The sequence below is a fragment of the Pseudochaenichthys georgianus genome, chromosome 5 (genome assembly GCF_902827115.2).
Source record: "Pseudochaenichthys georgianus chromosome 5, fPseGeo1.2, whole genome shotgun sequence".
NCBI lineage: Eukaryota > Metazoa > Chordata > Actinopteri > Perciformes > Channichthyidae > Pseudochaenichthys > Pseudochaenichthys georgianus.
Genome location: NC_047507.1, coordinates 13,551,304 through 13,565,603, shown reverse-complemented (window position 1 = coordinate 13,565,603; position 14,300 = coordinate 13,551,304). Strand labels below are relative to the sequence as shown.

At 38.9% G+C, this 14,300-nt stretch overlaps 1 protein-coding gene across 2 annotated transcripts in view; it reads right to left on the bottom strand.

Annotated features, from left to right (window-relative positions):
- Window positions 1-9,858: 9,858 nt before the first annotated feature.
- cpne5b (copine Vb) overlaps window positions 9,859-14,300 on the bottom strand; it is an 85,857-nt gene continuing 81,415 nt past the window's right edge. For both annotated transcript variants that reach the window (XM_071203105.1, XM_071203104.1), the window contains exon 14: window positions 9,859-13,568. In XM_071203105.1, the coding sequence (XP_071059206.1) occupies window positions 13,377-13,568 (192 nt within the window). In that variant the 3' untranslated portion in view covers window positions 9,859-13,376. The remainder of the gene's footprint in view (window positions 13,569-14,300) is intronic.

Here is a 14,300-nt window from a genome sequence, read left to right as displayed (position 1 = left end):
CCCTACAGAGGAGCCTAACCTTGAATGATTGTATCTGCAGTTTGCTGCACTACCTGCACACTGTAGCCAAAGGGACTCAACTTGTTAGTTATCAGCAGCCACATTCTCAAGGACAGTAGCATTGTGAGGTACTGTATTGTGGTCACATTTAATACAGAAATATTTGTCAAGTCCCTCAAGACTGCTGCGTTCCAATTATTCCTCCTCATAATATCCTTGTCCCATCATTTACCTGTCACATTTTTAGATACTTTAGTGTAAGGAACTTGAGCTCAAACAAAGGACACAGCAGACTTAAACAACATAATAAAACACGCTGTCTGCGATGGGTATGTAGAATAAAAACAGACTGACAACAGCATTGGCAATTTAAAAAATGACACAGGGGTGAAACTAGTTATCCATATTTTCATTAATTTTCTAAACCTAATTTCGGAAAACAGCTGAGGACATGCAGAGGACTTATGTAGAAAAAGGAACCCATAAAGCCAAACAAAAGAGACACAGACTGGCACAGCAAACAGGTTTAGTGAAAACTCTCTGCATAATAAAAGCTTCTCTCGTGAAAAAGGATTTTCATTGGGCTCTGTCACATTCTGTAATCATGTAAACAACATCAGACTGTTGCTTTACTCACAGTGTTTGCTTTGGTCTTATCATTGTTAACTATGATGACACATTTTCTGATTCAATTTAATGTTAAACTTATGATGCAGGAATGTCATGATGCTCAGTTACATGCCCTGAATTTAGAATAATTAATATTATGCAGGACTTAAATGTCCAGTGAGTGTGTTTTACTGGAGTTGGAATCTTGATGATGATAATAGGATGGGATCGATTATTTCACTCATGGATTTTTGTCATCTACTCATTGGCTAAGACATCTGTAGGGTGACATTTCTGATTAAGTTTACTTTCACAGTTGGGTTTTGGCTGCTCTGAATGTGTTTTCAGGGCTCAGTTAAAGTGCTCAAGGCTGAATTCAGCTGAACATCTGTGATATTAGCCACTCATTTGATGACTCGAGCGACTGCCAAGTCATATCAATTCTTTTTTTGGCATTGGTCAGATCAATTTTTACATCCCAGCTGCCTCTGCCATCATCCTCTCATGTTTGGAGACTGTAGGCACAACAGCAGCCCCTGAGTACGACAACAGAGCTGCTGCAGAAAAGCCAACCTGCTGTGCTCTGCCAAAGCACACGTGTTGTTTGATGCCCGCCTTGTATTACAACACGGTAAGGGCAAAGAGCAAATCTAAAATAGATGTGGCAAACTGTTTTAGGGTTTCATTTCTGTGAAACACTCTGGCTTGAGTAGAACCTGTGGGACAAACCTCTTAGAGTAATTTAATATTAGAAGTGTGTTGATTACAAATTGGGATGAGAGATTCTCCGTTATTGTTTTGAATTCTTAGTCTTTTCTTAATCTGTCTATCGCTACGCCCGGGTTAAAAACAATGAATTTAATAATAAGCTGTCAGTATTGATTGATTATTGTATTTAAAGATGGAGAATGTAACTCCATTAAAAACGTTGAGGCGGTCACCTAAAGAGAAAATGGGACTTTTTTCAGCACCTTCATAATGTCCCAAAAATTCAATTGCCTGAATGAGTGGGACGGTCCCAGATTTGTATTCTTTATTTTACTACATTATCATTTGGTTAAAACATTCAAAGTGACCTTAAACTAAAAATAAAAACAAATGAACATTTATCAACCTTATCATTTAATTAAACCCAGAAAAAAAATTGACATTAGAGGTAAATCGTTCATTCCACAAATGAACAGCAAGTTGGCAACAACAGGGATGTCCTTCTTCCATTAAACGGTGCCTGTGAAAACACAAATTATGGTATCAAAAAAAGTCTAAACGCACTGCTCCAAGTTCGTCAAACTTTTTAATTTAATCAAGGGTTGGACATCAATGATAAGGGCTTTAAAAGGTTTAAGCGATTATGCAAAAAACAGAAAAGTCATTCCAATATTCAATCAAATCATATTCTGTCCTATGTTGTTGTAGACCAGAGTTTCCAAGATTACAATTTGTAACAAAGTCAAGAGACAAACCTTGAGACGCCTCATGAAAATGAATTTTGGGACATGAATAAGTCTCGTACCTTCTGGTCCGGCAGCCATGTTCTATCCCTCGATGACAGCTTTCTCTGCATCAAGTTCCTGTGCAGCAGGGCCGTGAACAGAAGAGACCGCCAGTCCGATATAATTCTCTTCATGCTGGAGAATCCACGCTCGCAGCAAGATGAGCTCATGGATGATCAACACTTGTGTGACCTCCACTGTGACCTTCATGTGCTCAAACTGATCTCCTGTCCAACAGCATCCTGAAGCAGCCGCTGACACATTACCTGGGGTTCAAGGTGCCTGTAGCTAAACAAAGACTTGCAGGTCGGGAAACTCCCTCTAAACTGCCGTGACAAAAATAAAACCCCAACATATTGCAAGTAGGGGTGGGAATTATGGTTAAAATCTTCCACGGTGGTATATGTCATTTTGTATCGCAATACTATACTCAATCTGAATCCAATTAAGAAATGGTTTTAAAATAACCTAATTTTAATGCATCAAAATTAATATACTTTTCTTTGGATTATTAAATATATAAAATGTGTGAAATATATGTAATATTTACAATGACATTTAAAACATACATTATTCACATAAAAATATTGCTTGAAATATAATCACAGCACAATTTACCTTACAGATTTTTAGTAATATTATCACAAGTTAAAGACTATCTAATTTTGGACATGTAGGGCTTACATAAATACCAGTATTATAAATACAATTTTGAGAAGTTCATTAATAATGTTATTAAAACAAAAATAAATCTTACTGACCTGCATTATACAAGTTACCGTGTTGTTGATAGTCTATCAGAGACCATCTGCAAGGTCTTCAGCTCTTGAAGATTGTCCAGCTTGAAGTGAACATTACTATCTTATACTGTGTCAGGGAGCAAAGCCTTACAGAGTGGGAGTACTGCTTGTAAACATCATGTAGTGTCTCCTCCAGTTCCGCCAGCAGAGGCACTAATTTGATGCTGTCAAGCGCTGAACGCTCCAGGCAAACCATTGTTTGAGCTTCCACTCCATTTTGAACTCGGATGAGCCATTAAATGCTGAAGCCAGCCATCTGGGATTTCAAGTCTTGCTCTTTCAGGCCCACACTCTTCAAATCAACAAAAGCATCAGAGATGCATTGGCAGTAGGCTTCAATAACACAATGTCTGCAAAATGTTTCACTGGTTTTCCATCTTTTGCCCTTTTCATGTAGACATCCTCTGGTCTTTCACAGAGCCGTTTACTCTGGAATCGGACATGACGGAGAACACAAGTGTTTTTTAGTTTCTCCGCCAGGTTATTCTTAGATTGACCTTCTGCCTTGACAAAAATGCAGTTCGTTTTCTTGTTTCATTATTGTCCCGATAATAATTGTAATCTTCCCCAATACTATTTTAGTTTGGCCCCAGGATCCTGGGCGTCCATAAACTTGAGCCCCGGGCTGATGTTGAGTGAATAACACAAGCATGTTCCAAAGTGGATGGATTATTCACCATAAAATAATAATATCACATCTTGGAAAACAATCTTTTTTCTTATGCTGAGTGTTACATGAGAAAATTACCAGCGGAACAGAAATGAAACGGCTAGACTGACTATGACCAAACCTGCTGAAGCTCACATAGCTTGTAAGCCTTTAACTGGTTTGTTTAATCTGTATAAATTGAATGTTGATTTATTTATTAATGATGTTGTTGCCCTTAATTGGGACAGATTTCAACTAATACCTTTTGTACAAGATGCTTGGGATTTTCTGCATAAAGAGCTCACTGATGTCATGAACAAACATGCACCTGTGAGAACGGTTAAGGTCAAAGGTCAACATCTCCCTTGGATCAATTCTGAACTAATCAGTCTCTTTAGGGAAAGGGATAAAGCATGGTCGATATATCGTCATTCAAGAACTATAGCCGATTGGGAAGTATACAGGAGTAAAACCAAAACACGAAATGCTAAATCGAACTACTATATAGAATCTCTCACATCGGACTTTAAAAATCCTAAGCAATTTTGGACTAAAATTAAATCTATTTTAAATAAATCAAGTAAACATTCTATTAATAAAATAAGAACTGCTGATACAATAATTCATGACCCATTATCCATTGCCCAAATATTTAATCAGCATTTCGCTAATGTATGTTCCACACTACTATCTGAGTCCTATTTGACGACTGGTATTTCTAATAGTAACTCATACTGCAACAGTTCTTTTTCTTTTAAGAAGATTCTACCACACGAAGTTCATAATGCTATCACATAATTAAAAGTGGATGGCAGTGCAGGACTCGATGGTATAGAAAACAGGTTCATAAAATTGGCGTCCCATATTCTCATGTACCCACTTGCTGATTTGTTCAACCTGTCTTTGTCCACCTGTGAGTTGCTGACTATTTGGAAATGTGCACACATCATTCCACTGCATAAAGGTGGTGATTTATTTTATACAAATAATTATAGACCAATTTCTATAATCTGTTCTATTTCCAAAGTTTGGGAGAAAATAATTTATAATCAACTGTCACATTATCTCAATACTTATAATATTTTATCTCCGGTTCAATCTGGTTTCAGGCCTAATCACTCCACAACAACTGCCCTACTTACATTTACAAATGACTTGTACTCTGCTGCAGATGATGGTGAACTCACAGGTGCCATTTTTATTGACTTGACAATAGCCTTTGATTTCGTTGATCGATATCTGCTCTTGGATAAACTTCACGGCATTGGCCTTTCTAATAATACAGTGTTATGGTTTAACTCGTACCTTCACAGTAGAAAGCAATGTGTGGTTGTTAATGGAAAACAGTCTGATCCAACAAAAGGGTGTACCCCAAGGATCAACTCTTTGCCCACTTCTGTTCTCTATTTACATAAATGATTTATCATCTTGTCTCATTAATTGTTGTACTCACCTTTATGCTGATGACACTGTCATACTGTATATACATCCAAATCAGATTTTTCACAAATTCAGATCTCTCTTCAATCGGAATTTAATATCTTACAGGACTGGCTATCACACAATAAACTACTGCTTAACAAAACAAAATCTTATACCATGGTCTTTGGTACCAGGCAGAAGCTCAAATCCAAACCTAATGTACTAATAACATGTAAGGATGGCACTTCTCTGCATAAAGTTGATAGCTTTAAATATCTTGCTGTATGGCTAGACTCTGAACTTTCATTTAAACTACATATAAAGCATGTAATACAAAAAGTCAATTACGCAATCAGTGTTTTACACCGCTCTCACAATTGTTTTACGCTCAGTGTCCGAAAAAGAATTGCTTCTCAACTTATTCTTCCGATTATGGACTATTGTGATGTTGTCTACCAAAATGCACATAAATCAGATCTTGCTCCACTCAACATAGCCTACAACAGACTATGCAGATTTGTTCTTGGTTGTCCTTTTCGTACACATCACTGCACAATGTATAACCAACTTAAATGGCCTTCTTTAAATGTAAGAAGACACATGCATTGGCTTCAGCTGATATTTAAATGCATTTATCTAACTATCCCCCTTATTTAAAGCAGTATTTTGTACCCTACTCACCAATTCATCAAGTTAGACATTCTGATTTATTTCTCTGTCCCCTCTGCAAAAAAATGGATTGGCAGAAGAGCGTTCATGTTTAAAGCCCCAACTGACTGGAATACTTTACCTGCTGCTATTAGATCTCTTGCATCATTGGGTATATTTAAACATGCATTGTTATCTCACTTTCAACTGGTCTGTACTTGTTGTAAAGGAAACTTCTGTGTAGCAATGCAGTGGGAGTCACCGACTCAGGAAGGAGACACGGTGGAGCAGGTGCTTTTGATGTCAAACACTGGAGGTTTATTTGGAGTTACGGCCGGAGGATTCACATCACAAATCACAGCAGTCACGGTCTGACTGCACGGGAGAGTTGCCACGTCAATTCTGGAGCGCCTCTCTCTTGTTTATTTAACTGGTTTCACAGAGAGTAATCAACATATTTTGATAAGATAGCTTTAGACAGTTGGGCACACTGAGTCACTTGCGTCCGTCACTCATGGCCTCGAAGATGTCATACCTTGGAGTCCATAAGCAACAAAGAAGGAAGTGTCCCAGTGCACCCACAACAACAGACCATCTGTGACCTAGTGTTGACCGGTCACAGAATGGGAACAATAACATTATGGCTGAAGCAGCCTATGTCCTTAAAGGAGATAAACAAACGTCAGGGTTGGTCCTGTACGTCATATCTAGGAGTCTAGGTCAATAATTTCCCTAACAGTTGTTATAACTGATATTGATGAAACTTATTTGCTTGACTGTCTCAAATTGTAATGATTGTGTGCATTGCTTGAATTTCACTTAACAGACTGTATGTGGTTTGTCTTGTGTGTCATGTTTTGCATTTTGTCTTTTTGTTTATGTATTTCTGCAAGTTGTTGCTATTGTCGGGACCCCCTTGAAAATGAGATGGTGCATCTCAAGGGGTTTATCCCAATGAATACATTTCTATATATATAAAACACAAAATGCAAAGAAATTTGCAGTATATTCACACAGTCTAGTTGTTGCAATGATGTATGCAACATGCATTTGGTGGAAACTAATGACAGTGACTGTCCTCTGGCAAAAAATATTCAAGAGTATTTTATGGATTAAATAGATAAGAAATAACATTTGAATTGGTCAGGGGAAAACATGCATGTATGCAAGTCAGTTTATGCTAAGCTATGCTAACCAGTGGCAAGCAAAGAGGTAAGCTTATATACCCCACAATGTGAAATCATTCCTTGAATCATTCCTTGAAGTGCTCCTCTATGTGACCACTGCCTGTTGTTTTGTCACTCCACAGAAACTGCCCTCCTTGCTGTCTCTGAGGAACTGCACACTGCTAAAGCAGCCTCCCTCTCCTCTGTCATCATCCTGTTGGACCTGTCTGCTGCATTCGACACGGTGAACCATCAGATCCTCTTTCGCACTCTCCAAGAACTTGGAGTATCAGGCTCTGCACTTTCCCTCCTCACCTCATACCTCAAAGACCGCACCTACAGGGTTACTTGGAGAGGATCCGAGTCCGACCCTTGTCAATTAACTACAGGGGTCCCTCAGGGCTCTGTTCTTGGTCCCCTCCTCTTCTCCCTGTACACAAACTTGCTCGGATCTGTCATTAGCCCGCATGGTTTTTCATACCACTGCTACGCTGACGACACCCAACTAATTCTGTCCTTTCCCCGCTCAGAGACCCAGGTGGTCGCTCGCATCTCTGCTTGTTTAGCTGATATCTCTCAGTGGATGTCCGCTCATCATCTCAAGCTCAACCTTGACAAAACTGAAGTGCTTTTCCTTCCGGGAAAAGATTGTCCCACTCTTGACCTGACCATCAACATCAGCACCTCTGTTGTCTCCCCGACCCTGACTGCAAGGAATCTGGGTGTGATCCTGGATAACAACCTGTCCTTCACTGCAAATATCGCTGCTACAACCCGCTGCTGCAGATACACGCTTTTCAACATTAGGAAGATACGTCCCCAGCTGACCCAGAAAGCGACGCAGGTTCTGGTCCAGGCTCTCGTCATCTCACGCCTAGACTACTGCAACTCCCTCCTGGCTGGTCTACCTGCATGTGCCATCCGACCTCTGCAGCTCATCCAGAATGCAGCGGCTCGTCTGGTCTTCAACCTTCCTACATTTTCCCACACCACTCCGCTCCTCCACTGGCTTCCGGTAACTGCTAGAATTCACTTCAAGACACTGGTACTTGCGTACCATGCTGCGAATGGATCTGGCCCTTCCTACATCCAGGACATGGTTAAACCGTACACCCCAGCGCGTGCCCTTCGCTCTGCATCAGCCAAACGACTCGCTGCACCCTCGCTGCGAGGGGGACCCAAGTTCCCATCAGCAAAAACACGTGGATTTGCTATCCTGGCTCCTAAATGGTGGAATGAGCTCCCCATTGACATCAGGACGGCAGAAAGCTTACACACCTTCCGGCGCAGACTGAAAACTCATCTCTTTCGACTCCACTTCGAGCGATAGAATGACTAACAAAGAACTGCTAACAGAGCACTTATATACTAATAAAGGACTGGCTCATCTAAAGCCAGTTGAGTAGCACTTGAAATGCTTGGCTCTATGAAACCTGATGTACTTATATGATTCTGTTTTCCTCAAGGTTGTGTCTTCCTGGTCGAATGTACTTATTGTAAGTCGCTTTGGATAAAAGCGTCAGCTAAATGCAATGTAATGTAATGTAATGTTTTAGTTTACACATCTTAACAGAACACACAGATAATGTAAACAATGGATGACCATTGGCAGTAATTATGTTGCTGACACAAGGACATGTTAGTTCATATGAACTTGACATGTGGTTGGCGGCATTATGTTTCCCAAAAACATGTCTAGGTAATTAAAGATAGTTGGAAACCAGGCTGTTACTGAAAGTTTGAGATTGCTTTACTTTTATAACCATGTTGTTGTTATTCTTTGAGAACTTAGCTTTCCAAATGTATTGAGAGAGCAGATGCATGGCCTTGGACTGCATGCATTTGATTGCAGGACAATTTAAAGAGGATGACCATGTCGAATACTTATTTTTATACAAAAGTTATTAGGATAACATTTCATTGTCCGAATTGTTCTATATTCTCTATTCTAAAGAAGTCCATCGGAAAACTTTGTTTCCCTACATTGTTATTTCGTCTTGACCTAGAAACTAAATATACATCAGAAATCTCTCAAGTGTTTTTAGGTGTCTGTATTCCTCCCAGTAAATTCCATTTCAGATGTGGCTAGGCAATTATGGATCGCGCTTTTTATAAATAAGATAAATGGACGTTTTAATGAGAACTTTTTCGAGGCTAAATGTATTTGTGTTTATTTTCAGTGGAGCATACATCACCTTCAATGTTCACAGTATATCCTGCAGAGATGCTATCTGCTGAGGTGGAAATATATATATATATATACATATATATTTTAGTTTTGGGTTTGATTCAGATCCGTGACAGCTGTCATCGCTCTCATCACAGCCTGCAGAGACAGGCTGAACATAATGCAAACTGAATAATTTAAGGACAAAACTTGTATGCGCTGTTAGAGAAAGTTTGTCTCATTCTTGGTACAGAGGGACAGGAGGAAACTTGGAAATCCACAAAACTTGTATGTCTTAGTACTTAGTCTAAAAAACAATCTGCAAAGACAAGTGAAGAGTGATGGTACTGCAATTAAGTGTAAGACCATATTTGCATTCCCAAAATGGACCTATGTTTTTGTTCCTTAAAAAGAAAATAATCCTTAGGTTTTTCTCTAGATTTAATCAACTCGTACTTTTTTCGTACATACTGTAGTAAACCTTCGATTGTCCTCCATTGGATGTTTGACTATCCATAATTTAATGAATATTGAGGACATATGGAGATTAAAGCATTGGTTCTTCTGTGCACAGATGGTTGTGCAACATTAAGTGTCTTAGTTGTTAAGTAGGAAGCATCACAATCATTATCTTTCTACATTTATTCTGTTCTTTTTTTTACTTCTTTTTTTCAGCTTTTTATTCCAGTATGATCGCTTTCATTTAACCAAATACATTTAATGGATATTCTGTATTAATAAAATCTACCAAGAGCGCCACTAATTACGGATAACAAAGTTAAATGCAAAAGATGGGACATAACGCATGGTTCACTACAGTACAAGTCAAATGAACCTCATTGATGCTGTTTTTAAGTATCAAAGGAAAACACTGAACAGTGAAATCAAGGTATAACGCTCCAAGAACTTTTACAAAAGTAGTTTTTTAATTAATTTTCAGTTAAGGCAATCCAATACAAAGCATTTCACAACCCACCATATGACAATAATCATGTACAATTTAAAAACCCCATTTAAACGAAAGTAGGGAGTCATGCAAATCAGAAAACTCAAGAGATACAAATAATAAAAATAAATTGTGAGAATAGACTAAAAATAATAAAAAAAAGTGTTAACTGTAACATGCTAATTCAGCTACAGTTTTCAAGTACTGGTGAGACAAGAAATGTTTGGAGAACCAGGCACAAGAGAGAAGAAATAGCAAACAGTCCACAGAGCTTACTGCCAAGTTTGGCGCTGACATGCATGTAATCTGGGCTGGTTCCTATTATACAGAGGGGGCACTCTTTGTCAATGTACCCCAAGAAAACATGCAGTCAATCCATCGCACTAATAAATCAGTGGGTTAAGAGGTCACCATAATGACACAGACAACAGGAGCAATGGCTTTTCATACATATAACTCCAAAAATAAATATCTTCAATACAGTAATAATATATAAAACATATACAATGAGCACTCCTCGCAAGGATAAAGTGCCTCCAGAATCTGTATGCAAACCTGCTGTTGATACACTTTACATTCTAACACACTCTTATCTTTTCACTGATAACGGTTTCCCCTCTTACACCACCTAACAATATACAAGCACATGTTGTTTTCCATTTTGACCACTATGAAATAATTCCTCTCCTCATCCAAAGAGCCATACTTATCCACCTGAGCTGCTATTCGATAAAAGACATGATGAGATGTAGTGGCTCCCTTCTAGATTTGTAAGGCCTTTTAGTTTGCTACATTAGACACTTGAAAATAACCTTTTGAGCTCAGAATAATTACTCCCTTTTTTAGAGTGTATTATAATTGTAGCCTTGTCTTTGTGTTTGTTTACACTCTACATCAATGAGGGGCACATAGTTCAAGCTTGTAAACAAAACCAAGTGAAATTTGAAATAATGATACTGAAAGAAGAGCACGGCTGTGTCAAAGATGGAAAAAGTAAAAGTTAGATTTTGCTAACAGCTCATGCTAACAGCTCCGTGAGTCTTCACTTAGACAAAGTGTATCTTTGAGCTAAATGCTAACATCAACATGCTTACAATGACAGTGCTGGCATGTTGTTGTGGTCTTTCCTTAGTTTGTTGGCATGTTGTATTGTAAACCCATCCAATTGTTGAGATATTTCAGTCTGGAATCTCCCATTTTATAAACTAAGTACATGAATAACATGCATGCCATGAAAATACCACTTTATTATTCAACCTGTTTATGCCTGATGATGTGGCTAGTGTTATGTCACTGTTAACACAAATAACAATTGTTATTGCAACATAAGCAGAGATCCTATAGTGATTTGTCAGGTGGGATGCATGATAGGATAGAAGAATTGAGTCTATTGTATTCTGAACTTTCTTTAAAAAACTCTTACTGTATGCACACTGTGTACTTATTGATGCATGGATCATTTTCTTCACATTTCCAAATGTTGACTGTATGACATGTCTCAATGTTTATAAGGCAACACATCATAGGGTTGTCGAGGCTTGTTGTTGCACCATTGTGCCGGTATACATCTCAAATTAAAAAGCTTTTGTTACTGTTTTGGTCAAATTGGATTTGCTACTTGAAAGCCAGTTTGTTTCGTTTCCTTAGACTAAAGCACAGATGGTGGGAGGCTACAGAAAGCCAAACTAAGATTAGCACAAAATGATCCCCCTTTACCCTGTGGTATTGATGGGTTGTTCATGTTTTTACACTTGAAATAATTACTTTTGTACTGAATGTAATGAACAAAAATCCTAAAGCTCTCGGGATCACTTGTGAACTGTCTCCCACCACAGACTTGAAATGTACTGCGCCATGACCGGGCTGTGTGAGATGAGGAGCAACACTGGCTGTGATCGCACAGACTTACAATGGGAATCCATGATAGAGACTGCTGATGCGTGGCCTTTGGGGGCTTACAGATTTCTGCTTATTGAGTGTCTGGGTTGCCGCGGCTGTGTTTAGGATCGTATCAGGAGCGGATAACCCGCTATTGGGCCCTCAGGCAAGAATAACACGTGGGTCTTAAACCAAAAAACAGTGTTCCTAGTTTGACCTGCTACCATTTGCCTTTGATTGCTGTGTGTCACTTAGTTGTATTGTGAATGTATTACATTAATTGTATTAATATCACATGTATGCATCAACTGAAAGTAATGAGATTGTGGCACAAGGTCTCTTGAAGATCAGAGAGCCTCACTGTCTGGTGTGCATTGTGCTTTAGTTGTGCATATTACCCAAAAGTGGCATTTAGTCAAATTGCTCCATGGGAAAGTGGAACTGTCGCCTGCATTGCTAGAGTAGTTCTCTGGATATAAATAATATATATCACATGTTTTGTAATGTGTTTTACTTGCTGTATAAGGTAATGCATTTTGTATACTAAATAACCATTTGTGTGGATTAGAAAATGAAACAGGGGTTATGATGAAATTATTATTGTTACCTCTGTTCAGATGTATTCTGTGATTGGAATGTATCCTTGCTGAATGAGAACCTCCAACAAGCCTGAGTAATATTTTATGTTTAATTGCAGCTGCAGTTCAACTATATTTGACTTGCATGAATACATTGTGTACTTTCTTTAGACAGTGACCATCAGCTCTCAAAATTATTAAATATGATTGATAGCATCGTACTAAGCTTGTCCTTGGTAGAGAGACAGGTTGTGCTTTTTATATGCAATCACTCAAATAATTGGTGACCACTTCAAAACATATCCATCAAATGTCCATGCCACTCTAAATAACATTGGAGAATAAATATACTGGGATATGGGAATAAACTTCTCATACAACATGCTGATATAAACATTTACCTACCAAAGAAGAGAAGAGGAGACACCTCATGGTAGAAAAGCCTGATTAATGTTAATAATAAACTGTAAACTACACATCTTTAGTGTTCCTCCATCATAACCGATGCATTAGCAGATATGGAGATACTCCCTAAATATAAAAAAACGTATTCCAGAAGGGAAAAGGTGCCTAAAAAATATCAGTGTTAGGCCACACCAATGACTGACGAGCAAGGCTTAGGTCAAAGTTCACATGTCCTGATACAATTAGAGAAACAACCACAGACAGGCACAAGTTTTAACCACAACATGACCTCTTTGAACCACCTGCTGTCAGATTTAGATGTGGAACAGTCACTGCCTCAGTGTCGGACTAAAAGGCTTTCACCAACGAGTCCTGGTAGGTCTGAGCCTCTTATTAAAATAAATCATCAAAATGAATATATCACCGAAAAACAAACCAAAAAAACCAAAAACGTTGCTCAAGTTGTCACTGGGAGGATACGGCCCAAAATTCAACTTCCATTTCCTGTGGCGTCATCTCCTGTTTGCACCATAACACAGGATGTTCAGTTCCCACTGAACTCTGGAGCGGCTGCTGCATGCTGTCAGTCCTCAGTGAAAAGCCAAGAGGAGGGCTTCAGATCAGTGTGTGGTGGTGTGTGAGTCCAGGCGGTGTGTAGGGAGGCGGCGCTGGATTGGGTTTGACCCCTCGACTCTTCATGTAAGAGATGAACTGGTCTGGGATCTCTGCTAGCACGTCCTTAGCGAGCCGCGCCATGCTTAACACGTGGTTGCCTGTCCGGTCCATATAATCTCTAAAGGGAACAAACTGAAGAAGAAAGGGGAATATAAATGTGCTTAGTTACCGTTGCAGTAACATGATAAAATATCGTTTCCTCTGCCTAGCATAATTCCATTTTAGGATTTTGGTTTACTGTTGTATTCATGAGACGCTCTAAATTCTGTATGACAATGTACAGAAGTGGGTTTTATTCTAAATGGGGAAATCCAGAGGGCTCATGTTTAAGCCCCTATGTTAGTCAACATTTGCCATTTCCTGCAAGCTTTAGTTTGCTGATCTGTCACTAATCCTGTGCTCTGGCTCCCCGCAGGAGTCAGAGGAAATAAATGTGCTTGAAAATAACTTAAAAGATAAGGTTTCCTTCTGGGGTTTGATAATTGACTCGTGATTTTTTTAAATTAATTGTCATAGCACACACAAGCGTTCCCTAGGAAGTCGTTTAGCCAAGGTAGTAAGCCAGACAAACCATGACATCGTTGCTCTAAAACACATTTGGAAACTCAGCACATCAGCCAACTTGATTCTGTTTAGTTTTGACACTACACAGAAAGAAAGTCGGTTGAAACCTATGCCTAGAGTGCACTAGAGAGACATCTAATATTAAACTTTCTAGCATGCTGGCCTCTATTGAAATTCACAGGACGCACACAGATGTCCTAATCTGTTAGAAGTGCCAGTACCAACAGATGGTCTTTTGTCAGAAACAGACATTTTTAATGTGCCAGTATTACTGAGGCAACTGCATGCACGTAAAATGCT